At 36.7% G+C, this 25,580-nt stretch overlaps 1 protein-coding gene across 2 annotated transcripts in view; it reads left to right on the top strand.

Moving 5' to 3' along the window:
* Positions 1-25,580, top strand: part of DENND1B (DENN domain containing 1B) — a 248,717-nt gene that overhangs the window by 53,718 nt on the left and 169,419 nt on the right. For both annotated transcript variants that reach the window (XM_056110675.1, XM_056110676.1), the window contains exon 3: positions 7,649-7,692. In XM_056110675.1, coding sequence (XP_055966650.1) covers positions 7,649-7,692 — 44 coding nt within the window. The remainder of the gene's footprint in view (positions 1-7,648; positions 7,693-25,580) is intronic.

The raw sequence follows: 25,580 nt of genomic DNA on the forward strand, positions 1-25,580 counted from the left end.
TATGTTTGCACGTAGCCATCCAGTTTTGCCAGCACAATTTATTAAAGAGGCTTTCCCTGCTCCACTTCACTTTTCTTGCCCCGTTATCGAAGATTAGATGATCATATGCTTGGGAGGAGATGTCAATATATTCAACTCTGTTCCATTGGTCTACAGTTCTGCCTTTGTTTCAGTACCATGCTGTTTTAATTATTACTGCTTTGTAGTAGAGTTTGAAGTTAGGGAGGTTGATTCCTCCCATTTTCTTTTTCCCCAGAATTGCTTTAGCTCTTCGTGGGGGCTTATTGTTCCATATAAATTTCAGGAGTATTTACTCCATTTCTTTGAAGAATGTCATGGATATCCTTATAGGGATCGCATTGAATTTGTACAGTGCTTTGGGAAGTATTGCCATTTTGACAATGTTAATTCTCCCAATCCATGAACAGGGGATATCTTTCCATTTCCTCGTTTCCTCTTTTATTTCCTGAAGTAGCGTTTTGTAGTTTTCTTTGTACAGGTCCTTTACTTAGTTAAGCTGATTCCTAGGTACTTGATTTTCTGGGCCACAATTGAGAACGGGATTGTTTTTTTCATGTCACTTTCTTCTCACTGTTTGCATATAGGAAACCCATGGACTTTTGGGTATTGATTTTAGAACCTGCAACTTTACAAGTCCATTGTTTCTAGGAGTTTCTTGTTATAGGTTTTAGGGTTCTCTAAGAATAGCATCATATCATCTGCGCATAGTGAGAGCTTGATTTCTTTCTTTCCTACCTGAATGCCCTGAATATCTTTTTCTTGCCTAATCGCTATTGCAAGCACTTTCAGTACTAACTATACTGTACAGCAGTGGAGAGAGTGGGCATCCTTGTCTCGTCCCTGATCTTAGGGGGAAGGTGCTCAGTTTTTCCCCATTGAGGATGATGTTTGCTGTAGGCTTGTGGTAGATGGCTTTAACTATGTTGAGGAAAGTCCCCTCTGTCCCCATTTTGGAGAGTGTTTTCATCATAATTGGGTGCTGGATCTTGTCAAATGTGTTCTCTGCATCTATTGATATGATCATATGCTTTTTATCTTTTCTTTTGTTGATATGATAGATTATGCTGATTGATATCCGGTTAAACCATCCTTGCATCCCCGGGATGAATCCCACTCGTCATGGTGTGTGATCTTTCTGATGAGTTGTTGAATTATATTTGCTAGTATTTCGTTGAGAATCTTCGCATCTGTGTTCATCAGGGACATCAGCCTGTAGTTTTCTTTTCTTAGGGTTTATTTGTGTCCTTTTGGTATTAGAGAGATATGGGCTTCATAGAAACTGTTTGGGAGAGATTCTTTTTCTTCAATTTCCTGGAAAAGCTTGAGAAGATCTGGCAATAGGTCCTCTTTATAGGTTTTGAAAAATTCGCTAGTGAATCCATCTGAACCTGGGCTTTTGTTTTTTGGAAGGCTTTTGATTACAATTTCAATTTCCTTGATGTTAATAGGTCTAGTCAGGTACTCTTCATCTTGATTCAGCCTTGGCAGATTATAGGAATCCAGGAATTTATCCATTTCTTCTCTTTTGTTTCATGGCTTACAGACTTTCAAATTAGTCTCTGATGATCTTTTGAATTTCTTTGGTTTCTGTTGTGATATCCCCCTTCTCATTTCTGATTCGTTTGATTAGGGTTCTCTGTCTCTCTTTATTTGTGAGTCTTGATATTGGTTTATCTATCTTGTTTATCTTCTCGAACAACCAGCTCTTGGTTTCAACGATCTTTCGGATTGTTTTTTTGGTTTCCATGTCATTGATTTCTGCTCTAAATTTTATGATCTCTTTCTTTCTGCCTGATTTGGGCTCCTTTTGTTGATCCTTTTCTAAGATCTTTAGCAGTGAAGTCAAGTTGTTTATGTGGGCCCTTTCTTCCTTCCTGAGAAATGCTTGCAGAGCTATAAGTTTTCCCCTAACATGGCTTTGCTGCATCCCATAGGTTCTGGTAGCACGTGTCTTTATTCTCATTTGTTTCCAGGTATCATCTGATTTTGTTCTTGTCTTCCTTTCTAACTCCCTTGTTGTTCAACATTGCGTTGTTTAATTTCCAGGTGCTTGATTTGGTTCTCTTGTCTGACTGTGATTCCCTTCTATTCTCAGTGCATCATTGTCTGAAAAGATTGTTGATATTATTTCTATCTTTGTGATTCTATTGAGGTATGATTTGTTTCCTAGCATGTGGTCTATTTTGGAAAATGTCCCGTGTGCACTGGAGACGAATGTGTATTCTTTCTTTTTGGGGTGTAATCCCTGCATAGGTATATAAGCTCTCTCTCTTTCTTTCTTCAAAGCCAGTGTTTCCTTGCTGAGTTTTGTTCTTGTTGATCTATCCAGAGGTGATAAGGTTATGTTGAAGTCTCCAACTACTATTGTGTTGCTAGAAATGTCTTCCTGAAAATCTGTTAGCAGTTGTTTTAAGTATTTAGCTGTTCCCACATTAGATGCGTATACATTTAATAGTGTGATTTCTTTCTGTTGTATGTATCCCTTGGTGAATAGAAAATAGCCTTCCCTGTCCCTTCTAATCTTTTTCAACCTGAAATTAATGTTGTCAGATAGTAGTATGGCCATTCCAGATTTTTTGAGGGAGCCTTTTGCTTGCAGGATTGTTTTACATCCTTTAATTTTGAGTCTGTGTTTGCTCTGACTGTTGAGATGAGTTTCTTGTAGGCAGCAGAATGTTGAGTTCTGTCTCTAAATCCATTTTGCCACTCTGTGTCTCTTAATTGGTGAATTTAAACCATTGATGTTGAGAGAGATTATTGTTATGGGGTTTTGTGTTATCTTTCTTTAAGGGTCTGTTGTGGTTGTAGGGTTTTTCTTGTCTTATAGTGGCCCTTTTAGCCCTTCTTTTAGGTTTGATTTGAGTCTATGAAGTTCCTTAGCTGCTATTTATCCAGAAAATAGTGTACGTTCCTTCGAGTTTGAGTGAGAATTTAGCCAGATAGAGTATTCTTGGTGAAGCATTCATTTCAGTGAGTGTTTTCTGCTTTATTCCACCATTGCCTTCGGGCTTGGAGGGTTTCCACTGATAGGCCTGCTGTGAATCTAAGGGGTACTCCTTTGTATGTGACTTCCTTCTTTGACCTTGCTACTTGCAGTATTGTGTCTCTATCAGTGGCATCCATCATTCTAACTATGATATGTCTTGGAGTGTTTTTGTTAGGGTCTCTTTTAGCTGCCCACCTTTGGGCTCCTTGAATCTGTATGGCTGCATTGTCCAGCTCTGGGAATTTTTCAGCAATGATTTGTTTGACCATGCCTTTTTCATTGGGATTGTTTCCCTGACCTTGTGTTACTCCACTGATTCTAACGATGTTCCTCTTGGAATCATCTACTAGGAGTCTCATTCACTCTTGAGTTATTTTGAGGTCTCTTGCCATTGTTTTTTGTTGCCTGTTTGCTTGGTGCAGCTGATCTTGCAGCTCACTGATTCTCTCTTTGGCTGTGGGCATTCTACTGTTGACGGCACAGACAGAGTTTTTTATTTCATCTACGGAATCTTTTATTCTTGACATTTTGTGTGTAGCTTTCGAATTTCTGCTCTCATTTCTTCCCGTAATTTCTTGATTGTTTCTCTCATGTTATTGGATACCTTGAGTTCATTGAACATCTTCATTACTTCATATCTGAGTTCTTTCTCAGAGAGATCCTTTAGGTGAGTAGCACCTACTGAGGCTTCTGGACTCTTTTCATCATCCTCCACATGTGGTGGGGATTTGCATTGTTTCTTCATGTTGGTGAGAGGGTATGGGGACTGAGATGTTACACTAGATTTCTTGGTATGACTAATCTACCTGGGCTGCGTGAGTGTTGGCTCGCCCAAAATTGATCCACACCCACTTCTACAGAATCTGTGCCCACTTCTGAAGAGCCCACACCCCCCACGGGTACCTGGTGTGTGTGTGGGGGGCACCAGCTGGGAGGGGAAGAATATAGGCACAGCGTTGGGGATGAACAGGACGAGGGTCAGGGATGCTGGGTGACCCAGGGTACTTGTGGGTACTTGGCAATGCCTAGGGTACTTGTGTGGTGAAAGCCAAGTCCTGGGTTCGAATACTGGCAGATTAACTGACCTGGGAGGGGAAGAAGACTGGCCTAGGTTATGTGTTCTTTCATTTAAAAAAGTTTCAGTGACCACCTTGATTTAGTTATGTTTTGTAGCATCTCATCTCTTTGTTATTATACTCATCAAATTTTATTGTAGTATATTCAAAACACCCTGCCTATAAGTTGTGGATAATTTATGTTCTTTAGGTCACCAGTTTATGTCACTGTATGTCAAGATATTAAATATAAGTCAAGATATGAAAGTCACATATTTTATTTGATGAATTTTGCTCATTTATTAGTATTTACAAAGCTTTATAAATGGTTTATATCATTAGTGAGGTTTTTAAAAATTGTTCAGGCAATGAATTTTCAGGTTGAGTTTGTTTTTCTATAAGATACCTGGTTTAAAATAATACTTTCTATAAGACAGTGGATCTTTTCACATTGTTCTCATGAATGCTTGAGAGTGTTGGATGGCAGTGTCTTTTCCTATTCTTTAGTTTTTTTAAGTGAAATAAAGAGAACGTAAGCCAGAGAAATGTTTTAATATAAATATTATTTAAATCTTGAGTAAGAATATTCTAGTCTTTTATGTAAATTGCTGTATTACTATGTCCAACCTCTCATTATTTTGACCTCAGTTTTTTCACTCAAAAAGATTTTGATGAGGGGCTGGGCTAATAGCACGGCAGGTAGGGCATTAGCCTTGCACTCGGCCAACCCAGGTTCGATTCCCAGCATCCCATATGGTCCCTTGAGCACCGCCAGGAGTAATTCCTGAGTGCATTAGCCAGGAGTAAACCCTGCACAATGCTGGTGTGACCCAAAAAGCAAAAAAAAAAAAAAATTCTGATATGACATAGGTAAGCCTAGCTATAATAAAAGAAAAATGTTTACTAATTTTATATATTGTACTTTTTCAAATGTATAATCTCTGAATTGTAATTTTATTTATATGCAATTGAAAGATATTTAATTTTACAGCATTAAATATGTATCTAAATAGTTTTCTGCATATCTTATAGTATAGTTTACTCAGTAACATTTTACATTATTTTTTGTTTAAAATTTAGGACCACAAACTTAAAATTTGTGTTGAACCAGATAGTGTAAAGTTCTGATTATAAAGGAAATAAAATATTGCCGATTTTAACTTACTTATTTTTAAAAAATGACTAACTCATAAACTTGAAATCTTTGTGAAGGTGTTGACAAATAATATTTTTAATATTTACTTACCAATTTTACCAGTTTAATGAAAATGTTACATGTTGTTACACCCTACTATTTCATATCAGAATATCAGATTAGCTGTATTTATGTAAAAAGTCATGTATTTTTTCCTTCATATTTGTTTTCTAGATTGTCAATTAATTTTTAAAATTAAGATATGAAGTTTTCTTGAATTCAAGTGACCTTTATGCAAGAAGGAAACAGTGTTATATCATTCATTACTTCAGCTGTGTTCCTGCCAGCAGTTCTCATCCTTTTACCCATATAATAAGCATAAAATTAATTTAACAATGCCAGACTTGGTATTAATCCTCAGGAAATAGAAAATTCAGTCTTTATGCATGAAATTGTAGAATTGGATTATTATTAATTTTTTAGTCTTCCTTTGTTTCTTTCTTGGCAGAACTTGTGAAAAGTTGTTATAAAGCTGTGTCAGAGGAGGGGTAAATTTAACAATATAGAGAGTTACTAAATTTAAATTAATCCACTTCAGACATGGGTGTGCATGACTATTTTGTACACCCTTATTTTATATACCATATAGGATATGGGTATGCATGATAAAATGTATTTAGATGCTTAAGTGTAAAATTTTTAAGATGAAAATAAATAAGAGTATTGTCCCTCCATGTGACTTCATGTAGTCACTTTCATAGGTTTTCCTCTTTGAAAGAACAGATGATACAACAAAACAGTAGCATTAATAATAGACTAAGTAATGAGGACTTGTGAAGGTAGCTGCCAGCTATTGGGTAAACCATTAGGGCTGTTATATAAGATACAGTGCTTGTTTTTTTTAAGACATAATTATAAGAATTTTAAGAATGAGGTCACAAACGTTTTCTCAAATGGTAGCTAAAATAACTTGATTAAGAGGAATATTTTGAATACATAGAAATTCATTAATTTCATTATTTATAAGACATACTCTGTTTCTGCATGGTGACTTGTTTATATGACCACTAGTAATGAATTTAAGAGAATGGTGATTTTAAGACATTTTGCCACATATATCTTATGATAGTAGCTATAATTTTGGTAAAATTAACACATAAATACACCTGCATTTTTCTACATATTCTTCCACATTGAGTATTTTTAGATTCTATAATGCATGTAACTTATTTTAAAAATATATACATTTTACATGACAATATAATAATTTAATATCACCATAAAGTTATAACATAGTCTTAACATATTTTACAATATTTTTTTCTATTAATACAGAATCTTTCATTTTCTTAAGTCTATATAAAGATTTTACAAAGTCTGTTTTCTTTTCTTTCTTTGAAAGTTAAAATATATGAAAAAAAATTTCTTGAGTTGTAATTCAGCAAGAGATGCCAGTTCCTGCTGATAATGCTGCTGGGTGAAGGCAACATTGGAGTTGAAAGCCTGAAATTAAACATTCTTGAACATTTTTTAAAATGTAATAATGTTAATAGTGGAGTGAAGTAATTTTTCATTAACTAGATACATCAAATAATATCTTTGACTCACCAAGTCCTTTCTCTTGTAATGGATTTAAAATTCTTATTGCTGATATTTTTTACTCTGATTATCATCATAGGCTATTAAAGGGTTTTCATAACTAATTTAATCTATTGCATAGTATCCTTAAGGCATATTCCAGTATCCAGAAATTGGTTTTTGTAAATCAAAATATATGACCAAAATATTAATTAGAGCTATCACAAATGACTAATTTTTGTTATACTAAGTAAAAGAAAAATAACATGTGAAATAGTAAAAATGAAGTCCGTAAATAATTTAAAATAATATTGATTTATATGAGTCATATATGAGCATGACATGTTAGAAAAATTGTCAGTTTGTTGCCTTATACTTATCTACCAAACAGTTATTAAAAATGCTTTAGAGAATTGCAAAATGGGCTTTTAAGACTATTGAAATAAAGCATATTTTCTAGTGAATTTTATTAGTACTTAAATGGAAATTTAAGGTGATATAGTTATATACATATATAACCTGAGTGTTATAATACATTTGATTGCATATTTGCTAGTTAAGTCTTTTTTTAAAATTAATACTATATGACAAATGTAGTTAGATTTTATATGTTTATCTCAGGCTTTAAAGATCTAAGCAGATAAAATAGTGAACTGTTAAATGATTTTGAAAATTTGAACAAATTATTAATTTTATTCTAGTTCTTAAAGTCATTATAACCCCAAAGATTTAATTTTGAATTTCATCAACTATAAATAAATAATTAAAATGATAAAATTTTAGCTTTGATAATATTGACTATTTTAATGATTGTTACTTTAAATGTTTCTTTGCCTCTTTCTTTGCTTAATGCCATTTGTCAATTATTTACAGATCCTGTGATATTGTGGAAATTCCCAGAGGACTTTGGAGACCAGGTTGGTATCATAATTTTTACAAACCATTTAAAGCTGTAGTAATATCATTATTACTACTAGTCCTACCACAGTTGAATTGCTATAATTATTTTCTTTTGGTCATCTGAAGAAATAAGGATGTGCAGAATATAAATGGAAAAGTCTTTTGAATTTACTAAATAATTTTAGAGTCCATTAAAACTAAAAATAATGAAATGCTTATAATTTAATATATTTTATACTCTCAATCTATTTAGAAAAAGTGGGGGGAAATGTGCCATCAGAAAAAGTGGGTAGTATTAAATGTATTATATTTCTGTTTGCTTAAAATTAAGTAATAACTGCTGTAAGTGATCAAATTTTATTATAGTAGCATTAAATTATCTGCATGTGTAAGTTAAATTGATATATTTCTAGGCAGTTTCAATTTCTGTAGTTTTAATTTCTTCAAAGTATTCACGGTCACTGTCCTCCCGTTGTTCATCAATTTGCTCGAGCGGGCCCAGTAACGTCTCCATTGGAGACTTTGTTGTTATTGTGTTTGGCATATCGAATACGTCACGGGTAGCTTGCCAGGCTCTGCTGTGTGGGCGAGATACTCTCGGTAGCTTGCTGCACTCTCCGAGAGGGGTGGAGGAATCGAACTCGGGTCCGCCATGTTGGCCGCTTTAAGGCAAACGCCCTACCGCTGTGCTATCGCTCCAGCCGGTTGAAAGTATATGACATGGGAAACTTTGAAAAAATGAATAAAACTATTTCATATGGTTAAATTGAGGTATTAGTAGTGTTCATATTAAGGGTTTGGGCTTACAATCTTACAGTATCACTGCTCTGTACACACCAGCAGAGAATCAGTGTCCCTCCATCACTTTCTTGGCTGCATTTGTATTTTATAAGCTTGTTTGTGTGCCAAGCCTGACCATGCTCAGGAACTTCTCCTAGCTTCGTGTTCGGGGAATACTGTGGAATTTCTTGGGGGATCTGGACCCCACGCATGCAAAGCTTTCTATTTGTTTTTTAAAATTGTAGTTCAATATTTAGCATGACCAACATTATGAGATCTTTTTTTTTTTTTCGGGTCACACCTGGTGATGCACAGGGATTACTCCTGGCTCATGCACTTAGGAATTACTACTGGCGGTGCTCAGGGGACCATATGGGATGCTGGGAATTGAACCCGGGTTGGCCACATGCAAGGCAAATGCCCTACCCACTGTGCTATCACTCCAGCCTCAATTATGAGTTATTTTGAGATGACATTAGCAAATAGAAAATATTGAACATTTATACTATGACATTAATACTGCAGCTTTGCCTTTATCATTTTGAAGTTAAATGGTTAACACTGGTTAACAGCACAAATGTAAACTTTGATAGAAACAAGCTCTTTCATTTTCTTAATTTTTTATTGAGGTATTAGTAGTGTTCATATTATGGTTTGGAGCTTACAATGCCACTGCACACTGAAAATGGAAACCTGATGAGGAGCTTCCTTTTTTGTGAAGAAATGGGATAAAACAATCTTTTTGTTTATTTTTGGATTAAAACCAGCTGTGCTGAGGCTTCTTCCTGGCTTTGTGTGTAGGCTTGTCCCTGGTAGTGCTCTGGGGACCATATATGGTACCAGGTGTCCATTGAAAGTACCCCTCTAATATCTTTCTGGTCCCAGAATTTTTTAGTATATGGGTTGAAATGTTGGCTCTGTGTCCAGATTCTGAGGTTAGTGAATCATTAAGAAGTCCTTAAATACGTAAATAAAAATTCAGTCAATCATGTGATGATGATAAACAGTCATAGTCTCCAGGATTCTATATATTCCCGTTCTTATAGACCTTTTGAAAGTTCAAGCAAGTGGGATATTTAGATATTATTTTCTCTAAATGTTTCCATTTTGTATTTAGCAGAGAAATTCTCTATGAAAGTACTCTATGAAAAGGCCAAGGCCTTAAAGAAAAAGTCTGGCAAATGCTGTTTTTCTTTTTCTGATTTTGGTTTGGGTGCCACACCTGGTGGTTTATGGATTTTTTTTTGGCTCTGCATCAGGGATGACTCTTAGTGGGTTCTGGGTTCTGGGGTGCCAGCGATTGAACTGGGTAGGCTACATACAAGGCAGCCCTTTATCTGCTATGCTGTTTATCTCTCCAGCCTAGTAAATGCTTGTTGGTGAATATTCTAAATACTCCAAGTGCATAGTACTCTGCATATATTTTTCATTCTATAATTTTTTTTTACTAAATATATCTTTAGCTTCTTTATAACAACTCTTTCATACATCAGGGACCATTTCAGTACTAATATTTTGTGTTTGCTTTTGGGCCTCACCCAGCAGTGCTCAGGACACACTCCTGACTCTGCACTCGGGATCCTTCCTGGCAGGACTTGGGAAACCATCTGGGCTGCTGGGGTTTAACCCAGGTGTGTGACCATGTGTAAGGCAAGCACCCTACTCATTGTATTAATCTCGCAGGCCCCAATTAATAATACTTTATACAAAGTTTTATAAGTTCTTACCATGCATTGTGCCCTGTATTGGAGGGTTTAAATGTGCAATTTGTTTATCTTTAACTCCTCCCAGCACTAGTGGTAGGAGTTAGTATCATCCCCAAACTCAGACTCTCTAAGATCTCTATTGGTCACACAGTGCTGGGACTGGTCAAGTTTCTCATTCTCAAAAGTGGACGTGTTTATCAAATTAGTGGTATGATTCTTTCTGTTCAAAATGTTGGCACAAATACTGCTTACTTATATTTAGATCTTTAAAAACATTTATTATACGTTTCTCTTTGCTATTTTTCTAATTTGAAAGTGTAGTGTTTTATTTGAGGAAATTATATCAGTCCATTATCTTTTTGATTTTCCCACATGGAATTATTTGTGCATTGTCAGTATTTATTGTATGGTTCAGTACTTTTTTTTTCTTCTTTGGTCAATAGAAAACCAGTATGGCAACAGAAATCAGTTTTCAGGAGTTGTAAATAGATTTTTCTTTTGCTATCAAAAGGAATTCCGTACCGAGGAATAGGAGAGGAAGCCACGAATGTAAATGGAGGTGTGTGTTTGTAGCAGTTGAAGAGAGCAGTATACAAATGTTTCTTTAAATGAACTTGAAAGTAATAAAATATTAAAAAATGTTTAGGGTTTTTTGGTTGGTTTGTTTTGATGGTCAAACCCAATGGTGTTTAGGGGCTACTCCTGTCTCTGTGCTGGAGTTAACTCTCACAGTTGTCTGGGGACCATATGTGAAACCAGGGATCAAACCTGTATAGGCTGCCTACAAGGCAGATGTCTTAACTCCTGTACTGTCTCTTCATCCCTGCACAAAATATTAGGATGACTAATGTGGAAAGAGAACTCATTATATTATAGCCTTTAAAATAGATAAACTACACTGTGGAAGATAAATTTATAGGAAAAAATACAGGAAAAAGAAGTTAGCATGTGCAATAAGGAGAGAATTGTAGAAAGAGAGAGGGCAGATGTACAAGATAGAGAGACCCAACTAATAGGATTTGCTGATATATTGATTGCAAAAGTTGATCAAATAGGGGAAAGATACATAAAAAATAAATGTGTAAAGTCCTCGATTTGGAAAGGAAGTGAAATGTCTGTTCTCTGTGAGGTATTTTAGTTAATATAGTATTAAAATAGAGTCTAGAGCAACAGAGGAATGACTCATGATAATGCAGCTAGAACATTAAAGAGGTGTCTCTGAGGGCTATTAAATGGCCCAGAAGCAGGAAAGCATGAGGGTTAAGGTTAGTAAGAGTTGGGCAGTGGGACCACTTCTTGCAATCTTGGTTTCCCTGTCTGAAATGTGAGCAGATAGGATGGCATGTCGGGTGTCCTGTCCTGCACACAGCTGACCTGGATCTATCTTCAGTCACCAGAGATTATGCCTTGAGCACTGCTGCAGTGATTCCTGAGAACAGAGCCACAAGAAATTCCTGAGCAGAGCTGGGTAACGCCTCTTCCTCAATGAGGGAGTATACTGAGCAGAAAGTCTTTCTGGCATGTTACCTCTAAAAATTATGGATTGCCTTCATTTCGTGTGATAATCATTATGAAACAATATGTTTATTGTGAAGCAAAAGTTTCAATTTGAAGAAATTTAGAGAATGTGTGTATGGGAGAGAGAGAGCGGGAAAGAGGGAGAGGAGGATGGGGGAGAGAGAGATTGAGAGAGAGAGAGAGAGAGAGAGAGAGAGAGAGAGAGAGAGAGAGAGAGAGAACGAACATAGGCTTTTCCAGAATAAGGCAAGGAGAAAAAGAGCAATACATGTTGAAGAGAAAATATGGACTTGGAACATCCCAATAAAAATTTTGGCAATGCAGTGTAAGATTATGAAAAACAAGTAACTGTCTAAAATCCATGCCAGAGTTTTGGCAATACTCTGGGTATGTGTGTATGTGTATGTGCACAGTAGTCAACTTATGGTGTTGAAACAAATTAAGAAAGTTGGGCTAAAGGTTTAGCAACTGGAGTGAAGGCTTGGCTTGCGGGCAGCCCAGGTTCCATCTCTGGGACCACTGCATTCCTGCACACCACCAGGAGTAACTGCTGAGCACTGGACAAAACAGAAACGATCACAGCACTTACATTAGAAAATATTTTTTAGGGCTTGGACTGATAGTACTTTGGTTAGGCTGTTTGCCTTGCACGCAGCCGACTCAGGTTCGATTTCCAGAATCCCATATGGTCCCCTGAGCATCACCAGGAGTAATTCCTGAGTGCAGAGCCAGGAGTAACCCCTGTGCATTGCCAGGTGTGATTCAAAAAGCAAACAAAGAAACAACAAGAAAAGAAAATAATATTTAAATGTTGTCCCTCTTCTGTGGTTAAATTATAACTCCTTTGTTGCTATCCCAAAACTAGGAAGCCAAGTCCAAGAAAATCTCTTTCAGATTTCACGTTACACATAGCGGTGCATTTCTCCGATTGTCATTAACCAATGCACAATTGTATAGCCTTTTTATAACACTTAAGAATAACTATATGTAGTTAAGATCTGCTTACTTACTGATCATTGTTTTAGGGGTTTATCTTGGAAATTACTTGTGTATATATAAAATGATTGTACATTAATATTACTTCTGTAGTTGGCTTACCTGAAGATTATAGAAAGTATTTAGATAGATATATTAAACAAGATAATAATTGTTGAAATAAGGTTTACTAACAAAGTGATTCAGTTTACTTGAGTAGAATTCTCTGCCAGCTATGATTTTTTTCCAAGTGGAAAGAATAAAATGTCTGGAATAAGGTCCTTTTTCTGTTTGTTTGTTTGCTTTTTGACCACACCTAGTGGGTGCAGAGATTCTCTGCCTGGCCCAGTGGGGTAGGGTTGGGGTGGCTCCTGGGGGCATTCAGGGCATTGCAGTGCCTGGGACTGAACTTGGGCCACTGCCTGTAAAGGGGTCACTGGCTCTCTCTTCAGCCTGGAACCAGTTTGATATTGAAGTGACATTTATTTTTGCATTCCTATGCATATAGATTGTATATGAAGACAGATAACTAAAGAAAGTTCATTTTTCATTTTTAATAAAAATGTGATTTCATAGAGATGATTGGGAAATAAGTATATTTATATGTGTATTTTACATTTGAAACATTTGTCAGTTGTCAGTCTCAATGACCCTAAAATAACCATTTCTTAAATATTTTCTTTGTAGATAAATATGGTATTATTATTATTATTTTTTTTTATTAGTGAAACACCATGAGGTACAGTTGTAGATTTACAATTTTTTTGTGCTTGGGTTTCGATTATACAATGATCAAATACCCATCCCTCCACCAGTGCCCATTTTCCACCACCATGGATAATATCCCTCCCACCCCCATTCCCCCCCTTCCCACCCTGCCTCTGTGGCAGGGCATTCCATTTTGTTCTCTCTCTCCTTTCGGGTGTTGTGGTCTGCAAAAGAGGCATTCAGTGGCAAACATGTTCAGTCCATAGTCTACTTTCAACATGCATCTCCCCTCCTGGGAGGATCCTCCAAACACCCTTTATTTGGTGCTCCCTTCTCTATCTGAGCTGCCCTTTCCCCTAGAATGCCCGGCTGGCCTCTAAGCTATGGAGTAATCCTCCTGGTGCTGATCTCGGCTATTCTTGGGTATTAATCTCATATTTTGTTACTTTATATTCCCCAGAAGATGCAATCTTTCTATGTCTATCCCTCTCTTTCTGACTCATTTCGCTTAGCATGATACTTTCCATGTTGTACCACTTGTATGTAAATTTCATGACTTCATCTTTTCTAACAGCTTCATAGTACTCCATTGTGTAGGTGTACGACAGTTTCTTTAAACAGTCATCTGTTCTTGGGCACTCAGGTTTCTTCCAGTTTCTGGCTATTGTAAAGAGTGCTGAAATGAACAAACAAGTGCAGATGTCACTTCGACTGTACATTTTTCCCTCTCTGGGATATATTCCCAGGAGTGGTATTGCTGGGTCAAATGGGAGCTCAATTTCAAATTTTTTGAGAATTGTCTACACTGTTTTCCAAAGGGCTGAACCAGTCAGCATTCCCACCAACAGTGAAGGAGTGTCCCTTTCTTGCCACCATCCGCGCCAGCATCGGTTGCTTTTGTTCTTTTGAATGTGGGCCAGTCTCTGAGGTGTGAGATGGTATCTCATTGTGGTTTTGATCTGCATCTCCCTGATGATTAATGATGTAGAGCATTTTCTCATATGCTTTTTTGCCATTCGGATTTCTTCTTTGAGAAAATTTTGTTCATTTCATTGCCCCATTTTTTGATGGGATTGGATGTTTTCTTCTTGTGGAGTTCAACCAGTACTTTGTATATCCTTGATATCAACCCCTTGTCAGATGTGTATTCGGTGAACATCCTTTCCCATTCTGTAGACTGTCTTTGTATTTTGGTCACTGTTTCTTTTGAGGTGCAGAAGCTTCTTAGTTTAAGATAGTCCCATTTATCTATCTCTGTTTTCACTTTCTCGGCCAGTGGCATGGCATCTTTGAAGATACCATAAGCTTCAATGTCATGGAGGGTTTTGCCAACTTTGTCTTCAATGTACCTTATGGTTTCTGGTCTGATGTTAAGGTCTTTAATACATTTTGATCTTACTTTTGTATATGGTGTTAGGCAGAGTTCTGAGCCCATTTTTTTGCACGTAGCCGTCCAGTGATGCCAGCACAATTTGTTAAAGAGGCTTTCCTTACTCCACTTCACATTTCTTGCACCTTTATCAAAGATTGGATGATCATATGATTGAGAGGAGATGTCAATGTGTTCAACCCTTTTCCATTGGTCTGTAGTTCTGCCTTTGTTCCAGTACCATGCTGTTTTAATTATTATTGCTTTGTAGTAGAGTTTGAAGTTAGGGAGGTTGATTCCTCCCATTTTCTTTTTCCCCAGAATTGCTTTAGCTCTTCGTGGGGGCTTATTGTTCCATATAAATTTCAGGAGTGTTTGCTCCATTTCTTTGAAGAATGTCATAGGTATCCTTATAGGGATTGCATTGAATTTATACAATGCTTTCGGTAGTATTGCCATTTTGAAAATGTTAAGTCTCCCGACCCATGAGCAGGGGATATCTTTCCATTTCCTCATGTCCTCTTTTATTTCCTGAAGTAGCGTTTTGTAGTTTTCTTTGTACAGGTCCTTTACTTCCGTAGTTAAGCTGATTCCTAGGTACTTGATTTTCTGGGCACAAATGTGAATGGGATTTTTTTTTTTCATGTAGCTTTCTTCTCTCTCACTGTCTGCGTATAGGAAAGCCATGGACTTTTGGGTATTGATTTTATAGCCTGCAATTTTACATGTCTGTTGTTTTTAGGAGTTTTTTGGTGGAGGTTATTGGGTTCTCTAAGTCTAGTATCATATCATCTGCGAATAGTGAGAGCTTGATTTCTTCCTTTCCTACCTGAATGCCCATAATATCTTTTTCTTGCCTAATCGCTATTGCAAGTACTTCCAGTACTATATTGAACAGCAGTTGAGAGACTGGGCATCCTTATCTTGTCCCTGATCATAGAGGGAAGGCTTTCAGTTATTCCCCATAGAGGATGATGCTTGCTGTAGGCTTGTGGTAGATGGCTTTAACTATGTTGAGAAAAGTCTCCTCTGTACCCATTTTGGCTAGGGTTTTCATCATAAAGGGGTGCTGGATCTTGTCAAATGCTTTCTCTGCATCTATTGATATGATCATATGGTTTTTATCTTTTCTTTTGTTGATATGATGGATTATGTTGATTGATTTCCAAATGTTAAACCTCCTTGCATCCCTGGGATGAATCCTACTTGGTCATGGTGTATGATCTTTTTGATGAGTAGTTCGATTCTATTTGCTAGTAGTTTGTTGAGGATCTTTGCATCTGTGTTCATCAGGGATATCGGCCTGTAATTCTCTTTCTTTGTGGTATCTCTGTCTGCTTTTGGTGTCAGTGTGGTATTTACTTCATAGAAACTGTTCGGAAGTGTTTTTGATATTTCAATTTCGTGGAAAAGCTTAAAGAGGATTGGGACTAATTGCTCTTTAAAGATTTGGAAGAGTTCACTAGGAAATCCATCCGGTCCGGGACTTTTGTGCTTGGGGAGACTTTTTATTACCATTTCAATTTCCTTGATGGTGATAGGTCTGTTCAGGTATTCCAGGTCTTCTTGTTTCAGCCTCGGGAGTCTGTAGGAGTCTAGGAATTTATCCATTTCCTCGAGGTTTTGATGTTCCGTGGCATAAAGCTTCTCAAAGTACTCCCTGTGGTTCCTTTGAATTTCTGTAGTTTCTGTTGTAATGACCCCCTTTTCATTTCTGATTCGGTTTATTAGGGTTTTCTCTCTCCCTTTCTTTGTGAGTTTTGCTAGGGGCTTATTGATCTTGTTAATTTTCTTGAAGAACCAGCTCTTGGTTTCATTGATATTTCGGATTGTTTTTTGGGTTTCCATCTCGTTAATCTCTGCTCTGAGTTTTATTATTTCCTTCCTCCTGTTCGGGGTGTGCTCCTTTTGTTGGTCCTTCTCCAATCTTAAGCTGTGAGGTTAGGTTATTTATGTGGGCTCGCTCCTCCTTCGTGAGGAATGCTTGTAGAGCTATAAACTTTGCTCTTAACACAGCTTTTGCTGTGTCCCATAAGTTTTGGTAACTTGTGTCCTCATTTTCATTTGTTTCTAGGAATCTTTTGATTTCCTCTTTGATTTCCTTTCTAAGCCACTCGTTGTTCAATAGCGCACTGTTTAATTTCCAGGTGTTTGATTTAGTTTTCTGTTTTTGTGTGTGATTTACTTCTAATTTCAGAGCATTATGGTCTGAGAAGATTGTTGATACACTCTCTATCTTCTTAATTTTATGGAGGCATGTTTTGTGGCTCAGCATGTGGTCTATCTTGGAGAATGTTCCATGTACTCTTGAGAAGAATGTGTATTCAGCTTTTTGAGGATGAAGTGTCCTGTATATATCTACTAAGTCCCTTTCTTCCACTGTTTCCCTCAGATGAAGTATGTCCTTGCTAAGCTTGAGTCTGGTTTATCTATCAAGAGGTGACAAAGTGGTGTTGAAATCTTTCACTAGTATTGTGTTGCTATTGATGTCTTTTTCCAAATCTATGAGTAGTTGTTTTAAGTACTTTGCTGGTCTCTCATTAGGTGCATATACATTTATTATTGTAAGTTCTGCCTGTTGTATAGATCCTTTGATCAATAAGAAATGGCCTCTACTGTCTCTTATGACCTTCTTCACTCTGAAATTGATGTGGTCTGATATTAGGATGGCTACCCCAGCTTTTTTATGGGAGCTGTTTGCCTGTAGGATTGTTTTCCAGCCTTTGACTCTGAGTCTGTGTTTGCTTTGACTATTGAGATGTGTTTCTTGCAGGCAGCAGAATGTTGGGTTCAATTTTCTAATCCATCCTGCCACTCCATGTCTTTTAATTGGTGCGTTTAGCCCATTGACATTGAGAAAGATTATGATATGGGGTTTTGTCCCATTGTTCTGTTGAAATTTGGTGTATTTGAGGGGCCTGTCTTGCCTTAAAGTAGCCCATTTAGTTGTTCTTGTAACCATGGTTTTGAGTCTATGAAGTACCTGAGCTGTTGTTTGTCTGTGAAACTGTGTGTTGTTCCTTCTATTATGAATGAGAGTCTTGCTGGGTAAAGTATTTTTGGAGAGGCATTTATTTCATTGAGTTTTTTCACTATGTCCCACCACTGTTTTCGGGCCCTAAGGGTTTCATCAGAAAAATCAGCTGTGAATTTTAAGGATGCTCCTTTGTAAGAGATTTCTTCTTCGATGTTGCTGCTTTCAGAATTTTGTCTCTGTCTAAGGTTTTGGTCATTTTGATCAGGATGTGTCTGGGGTTATTTTTATTCGGATTTTTTCCTGAATGTGGTCACAAGTTTTCTTCAGCTCTGGAAACGTTGTAGCAATGATGTCTTTGACAGTTTCTTTTTCATCAAGGTTTTCTTCCTGTCCCTCTGGGACTCCAGTAATTCTTATGTTACCCCTTCTTGGCTTCATCACAGTCTTCTCTTGCCATCTGTTCCCGAATTGTGAGTCTCTTTTCCATTTTCTGCTCTTTTCTGGAGAGTCTCTGAACTTCATCTTCGAGCTCACTGATTCTGTTCTCAGCAGCTGTTACTCTGCTGCTGAGGCCTTCCACTGAGCTTTTCAATTCGCCTACCAGGTTTTTCAGATTGCATTTTCCTCATTTCTGCCTTCAAATCCTCTTGTCTTTAATTGGCATTGCTTTCCATTGTTTCTTTTGTATCCCTAAGCATCCTAAGTAGGTCCCTTCTGAAATCTTTGTCAGAGAGGTTGTCTAACACTACAGTACTGTTGGTGTCTTCTGGGCTAGACTCTTCAATAAGAAAGTTTGGTGGGCTTTTGTGTTGCTTTACCATTGTGATCAGTGTGGTTTAGTCCTTCACGTTCACTATTACTATTCTGTTTGATATGCAGTGTGAGTGAGATAGGCTTATGAGTTATTGACTACTGTGTTTCTAGTGGCTGAGCTAACCTAGAGAAGGTTCAATCTAAGAGGGTAGCTTATGGTTCCTATGGCATATGCAGCAGGAGAGTATTTCACGGCTGCTAATGCGGCCGCGGCTCCTGAAAGGGTCCCTGGCGCTGGGCGCCGGGCTGTACTTGGTTGAATGAGGAGAGAGTACCTGGAGACGTTCAGCTTTGTTGCTAAGAGGTGGGCCTCAGTTCCCAATCCGCGTAGATCAAGGGAGAAAACCGGCTGTTCTGGGGGATCGAGCTAGCTGCGCATGCCCACAGAGAGTCTGAAGCCCTGGAGGCGGGCTGTACCTGGTTGAATGAGGAGAGAGTACCCGGAGACGGTCAGCTTTGTTGCCGAGAGGTGGGCCTTATTATTTTTATTTTAATAGTGCTACTTTTTTGTTTATGTTTATTTCTGATGATCAGAATAAAACTATAAGAAATAACAAGGAAACTGCTTAAAGTTAAATCTTAAATCATTTTTATTTTTTCTACTTATCTCTTAATAAAGAGATATTATATAAAAAGATAGAATATCTATATAATATCTCTTTATAAAGATTTGTTTTTCAAATGTAGTGTTAGAAAGTTATAGGCAAAAATGGGATTAAGTTTTTATTTCATATTTTCTACCTTAAAAAGTTTCATTGCACAATTAGTACTACATGGAAAGTATCATGTTAAGCGAAATGACTCAGAAAGAAAGGGATAGACATAGAAAGATTACATTCATCTGGGGAACAGAAAGTAACAAAATAGGAGACTAACACCCAAGAATGGCCGAGATTAGTACCAGGAATTTTACTCCATGGCTTGGAGGCCAACCACACATGCTAGGGGAAAAGGGAGCTCAGATAGAGAAGGGAACACCAAATAAAGGTGTTGGGAGAATCCTCCCAGGATGGGAGAAGCATGCTGAAAGTAGAGTATAGACAAACATGATTGTCACCCATTGCCTCTTTTGCAAACCACAACACCCAATAAGAGAGAGAACAAAATGGAATGCCCTGCCACAGAGGCAGGGTGGGATAGAGGGGATGGGGGGTGGGAGGGATACTGGGATCCATGGTGGTGGCAAATGCGCACTGGCGGAGGGATGGGTATTTGGTCATTGTATAGTTGAAACCCAAGCACAAAAATGTGTAAGTCTGCAACTGTACCTCATGATGTCTCACTAATAAAAAAAAAGTTTCATTGCAAACAGGGAGATCAATTTCATAAAATATAGTGATATTTCTTGATAGCTGTGGTATATATTAGAAAATAGAATTAAATTTATCAAACTACTATAAGGAATGTTTTCACATACATTTTAGATAATTAAGTCCATAATCTCATATATATATTTTTTTGCTTAAGGGGTATAGATTCTAATTAATAACTTCTTGAAGGTGAGGTTTTTATATTTTTATGCAAGTGAAGTTATTATATTCCAATGATGTAAATGATTTAGGTGAATCTTAGAACATCTGGCATTACTTATTTATATAAATTAAATAATAATATATAACTTGAAAGAGGTAAATATGTTTTCATTAAAACTTAACTTTTTATTGAGTGGTAAAATATTTGGCAAAAGTAAATCTGTAATTTATTACTACAAAGCAATCTGAATCTTTGAGAAAAATGGTGGAGAAATTATTTTTCAGGTTGTTGTCTGATTAGTTATAAAAATTAAATATAATGAAGGGACTATATGGCTTTCTTTTGTTCAGAATTTCACATTTTAAGTTTTTCTTTTAGTTTAGAATGTAGTTAAACTAAAAATTTAGTTACCTTTGAAATAAGGGAATGAAAGTAAGAGTGACATACTTTTAGCTCTTACTTGATGGAAAAAATTCAAAACCTTTTAAAATAGACATAAATTTAATATTAGTTTATCTGGAATATTATATTCTTTAAATAACCTCGCTTAATGTAACTTTTAAAATGCCTTTTAGAAAAAAAGTTTTTAGGAGGAGTTATAACAAGGATCAGTAACTAACCACAAATTGCCACCTTCTCTTTTCTACTGTTCATTTTTGTGTTTCTTTTCTTTTCAGTTAGTATGTTAGTAACAGATAAAATTCTTTAAAGTGGCATTGCAAGTTTTCTTTTTTAAAAATTGATCTTAAAACATAAGCATGAAGTACTGTTGGAGAGAGCAAGTGAAATACAGTTGGAAAGAACAAGTTCATATTAATGAATGATTACATCTTAAAGCTTAAAAAGTATTCTATGTTAGCTGAAAATTTTGAATTTGATCAACATATGGTACCAGCTAGCCTCATCCCCACCCAGCTCTTTTGTTATCTCGTTATTGTTACAAGGCTTAATGACAGTTGTAAGCTATAGTTCTAGATGTGGGGGTTAGTCCACCCTGGGGAGAAGGGGAGGAAACAGCAGTGTGGATTATGGAAATATGGACTGATCTAAAAAGAGACCTCTTGTAAAAGAATGGGGCTCAAAGAAAGGCGAGGAAAGACTGATGAAAAGATGATGGAATATGATATGAAAATCATCATTTGAAATCTCTCTTTTCATCCCCAGCTGCCATGTTTTGGAGAAAAGAAATGCATTTGTATTTTGAGAGAGCTGGAAGAGTCGAGATGAATAGTATTACTTATTAACTATATTTTCATTTTGAGTGAGATAAGTTATGTGCATTTTAATAGACTTTGCATATGTTAGACTTTTCAAATTTTAATCACATAATGCTAGATATGATATTTTCTAGAAATGCCTCATGTGGTATACAAACATTTGGTTAGTGTTTGGCCTTTACAAGCTCTAAATTCAAGAATAACTTTATGGTTGTTACATGTTATTTCAGGTAATTTCAGTAGCAAATGTTATATTTAAATATGATTTATTAACATTACTTTGTAGCTTCATTATTTAGATGCTGTTATTTGATTGCTTACATGTGTTTTTCTAGATGCATTCTAACATTGCTACTTACCTTTGTAACCTTAATACTAAGTGGTAACATATTTCTGTACTCTTAGACTTTTTAACCAGAAAAGATAACAGTGTCAGGATGTTATTTTTGTGTGTGTGTGAATGCAGATGCAAGTTCTGTGTTTTAACTAGTTTCTTATGTGCTCCTGTGCAATTAAAAAAAAAATGCCTGTTTCTTAAGTTTGGAAAATTCATGACTGGGAGAAAACCTTATGAAGTAGAAATAAGGTGTTTAGGGAAAGGATTAAATTTGTGGGAAGGATAATGTTTCTAAATAAGTAAATATATATATATATATATATATATATGTGGGGGGGGGAGGGGGCTGGAGCAATAGCACAGCAGTAGGGCGTTTGCCTTGCACACAGCCAACATGGCCAACCCGAGTTGGATTCCTCCGCCCCTCTCGGAGAGCAAGCTACCGAGAGTATCTCGCCCGCACGGCAGAGCCTGGCAAACTCCCCGTGACGTATTCAATATGCCAGACACAGTAACAACAAAGTCTCCAATGGAGACATTACTGGGCCCGCTCAAGAAAATGGATGAATAATGGGAGGACAGTGCCATATATATGTGTGTGTGTTTGAATATTCGAGGTATTCAAATACCAGTGTTTACCTCTGACTGAAATGAGGAGAAAAGGAGCATATGATCTCACATAACTGTTATGTGACTGGATGGGGTTTGAGTCTAGCATTCTGGCTCTCCCGTGCAGTGGAGAAAGTATATTTGCCATGGAAAGGTGAGGGCTTATAACAGAACTTTAGGGACTCCAATGGTATAGGCTTGTGGAGAGGCAGGACTTAACCTGAAGAGAGGATTTTAAGAGATACAATAGTGCAAAGATTAAGGTGCTTGCCTTGCCTTGCTTACGATGCACAGGGGTTACTCCTGGCTTATGCACTCCTGGAAGTGCTTGGGGGACCAACTCTGGGAATTGAACCCCGGTCGGCTGTGTGCAAGGCAAATGCCCTACCTGCTGTGCTGTCACTCCAGCCCCTAAGTCACATTTTCTAATTATTTTTTAATTTTCATATATTCTAGTTCAGTACTATATTACAAAGAATAATGTAGTATAAATAACATAAATATGTTGTGAACAGATATGAAATAATTAATTCAGGAGAATTACTCATTCTTAACAGAAAAACTTAAATAATTATATAGATTGTTTCAGGTTTTTTAAATTAAAATATTTTTTTCAAGAGACTCAGGAAATTATGTTTTCTTTTTATGTGTACTTGTGCCTAAGTGGACGGTTCTAGGAGTGACCAAAACTCATTGCTATTTGGTGAAGCCTGTTTGGTGGCTTTCGAATGTGAAAAGACCCACTGTCCACAGATGAGTTTCTCTCAGAAGAGTTCTACCTTCCAGGAACTAAGCCTGAAATTGGCACCTTTGCCTAGAATCCAGCAAGAGGCCAGAGTTACTTCATTGAGTGTGGAGGAAATTTTTACCCCAAGAGGTGCATGTTGCAGAATGAATTTGTAGACTAATTGGACATTTGTTGCTATATGGAACTTTGGAAGCATTATTTCAAAAAAGTAACTTTTGACATAGATTTAATTGACCTTAAAAATTATGGCATGTAAAAAGAATTTTAAAACAATTAAAAAATTATGGCGAACACATTATTTATAAGATAAAAATCTTGCAGAAGATCATCTAGATTTCCCCAAAAGAAATCAGAGCCCTAAATTCTTAATGTTCCATTTCTACATGCTCTCCATATCTGAATAAAGTTTTGTTTTTGAGTCCTTAGTTTGTGCTTAAAGTTCAATGTGATTAACAATATCTAACAAAATCCATCAGATGGAATTGCTGAAAGTATGACTGACCCAGGTGTCTGCATCCTGACATACAGTTTTCTCTTGCCTCTCTCCATATCCTGATCACCATATCCTGACAGTTGGACCTTTCTATAGATTTCCATGGAGCCTAAGATAATAAAATACTCTCTAGCCTTAAGCCCGTCTATTATTTTAAATCTTGTTTAATCTCCTGCTTGTATTATTTGCCTGTGATTCTGACCCTTGTTTTTGATATGTTACATAGGATTTTAGTTTAGATTTTCAATAGTATACTTTAAATTTGCATACTATTGTACTCAACAGTGAGAAAGTATCCCCTGAAACTTTGTTTGTTATATATTTATTACTTCCTGCCCCAGAACCTAGTGTAAATGTTTTTTGTAGTATTTTATATATTTTTTATAGTTTTTTCTCATGGTTTTAGTAGTATATTTATGAATATACACATAAGTAGCACTGCCATCCCTAAAACTAAATTCAGGGGAACAGATCAACCTTGGGCAGGTGAAGTTCACATTTCCTGTCAAATAGCAGTCCATGTGTCTTCCAGTGGTTTCTTTGCATTTTGCCTACTTAAATTTTCTACCTAGTTGAATGTTGGTTATAAAGTATTATATAACATTCACTCTAAATAAATATACTTGTGTAAATATGTATAACACGTAAATATATGTGAGTGGATAGTACCCACCATAAGGAGGACACATAGGTATAAGGTTTAAATGATTCTGTATTAGAATATTCATGAAAGACTGTCCTTGGGGGGAAGCTTCTGGCTTTAGAAACTTCAGTTTGAGTTTACATCTCAACTACTGACTTTGTGAATTGGACAAAGTACTTTGTCTCTTTAAAGTTATTCCATACTCTACCACCCAGTGTAAATGGAAATTAGATACAGTTTGTTATAATACTTAAATGAAATTATATTTATACGAAGTGCTTTGTTCATATTGGTTCACACAGTAATTTTTTTTATCATATCTTTATATAGGAAGGCAATCAGTAGAAAGCATGTAGATTCTTTTTTTTTTTCTTTTTTTGGGTCACACCAGCGATACACAGGACTTTGCACTCAGGAATTCCTGGATTTGCACTCGGAATTACTCCGGGCAGTGCTGGGGGGACCACATGGGATGCTGGGAATCAAACCCAGGTTGGCCGTGTGCAAGGCAAGTGCCCTCTCCACTGTACTATCGCTCCAGGCCCAAGAAAGCATGCAGATTCTTAAATAACACTTTCTTGAGCTGTCCATCTTGTAGGACCACTTGATTTTGATGGCCCTAGACATTGAGTGAGGATTAGGGAAAATTCAAAGTTGGATAGACCCTCAAAGATTTTTGGAGATAACATTGTTTCACTTAATTATGCCAGTTATGAGAACTAGGACTTTTTGGTTTGCTATGCCTTTATTCTTCCTGGTTACTGACTGATCACATAATAATTATAAAACCAAAAGAGCTTGCACACTCTACAAACAAATCATTAGGGTAATAGACACAGGGTTTCATAATTGTAGGAGAGTTAGTGATTTTATACTTGGAAGTGTATTAAAGAAAGACACACCTCTTACTGATTTCCCTATTCTTTCTTTCTTTCTTTCTTTCTTTCTTTCTTTCTTTCTTTCTTTCTTTCTTTCTTTCTTTCTTTCTTTCTTTCTTTTTCTAGGCCAAATTCTTTCTCTGAAAGCACTGGGCATTTTGTTTGTTTACCTCCTAAATGTCTTTGCTTTTTCTCTCACACATATTGTTATTGTTCCTGGGTCTCAGGGCAGACTTCTGACTCTGCACTCAGGGATCACTCCTGGCAGTGCTGGGGGACTCTGTGGGATGCTTGGGATAGAACCCAGGATAGCTTCGGTGAAGGCATGCGCCTTAACCACTCTCTTGAAACTCTCTTTCTGGCCCTAATATCTGTCTTAATTTTGTGCCCTTTACATTTCTCCAGTGCTGTATAAGTTCAGGCTACCGCCACTCACTGCCTCCCTTCTAATTTTTCAGCCTTCAGTCTTGTACTTTTAAAACTGATTCTGCCAACTACAACACATTTTTTTAGAACTCAAACCCAGTTGTGTCTTCCTCTGCTTTAAATCCTTGAGAACTTCACAATTTCTCTTATGTAGGGTAACTGATTTATTAATTAATTTATTTTTGATAAGTTATGCATGGTGAAGCGTTGAGTGGGATGAATTTTGACAGATTGC

The sequence above is a fragment of the Sorex fumeus genome, unplaced genomic scaffold (genome assembly GCF_029834395.1).
Source record: "Sorex fumeus unplaced genomic scaffold, SorFum_2.1 ptg000010l, whole genome shotgun sequence".
Taxonomy (NCBI): Eukaryota; Metazoa; Chordata; class Mammalia; order Eulipotyphla; family Soricidae; genus Sorex; species Sorex fumeus.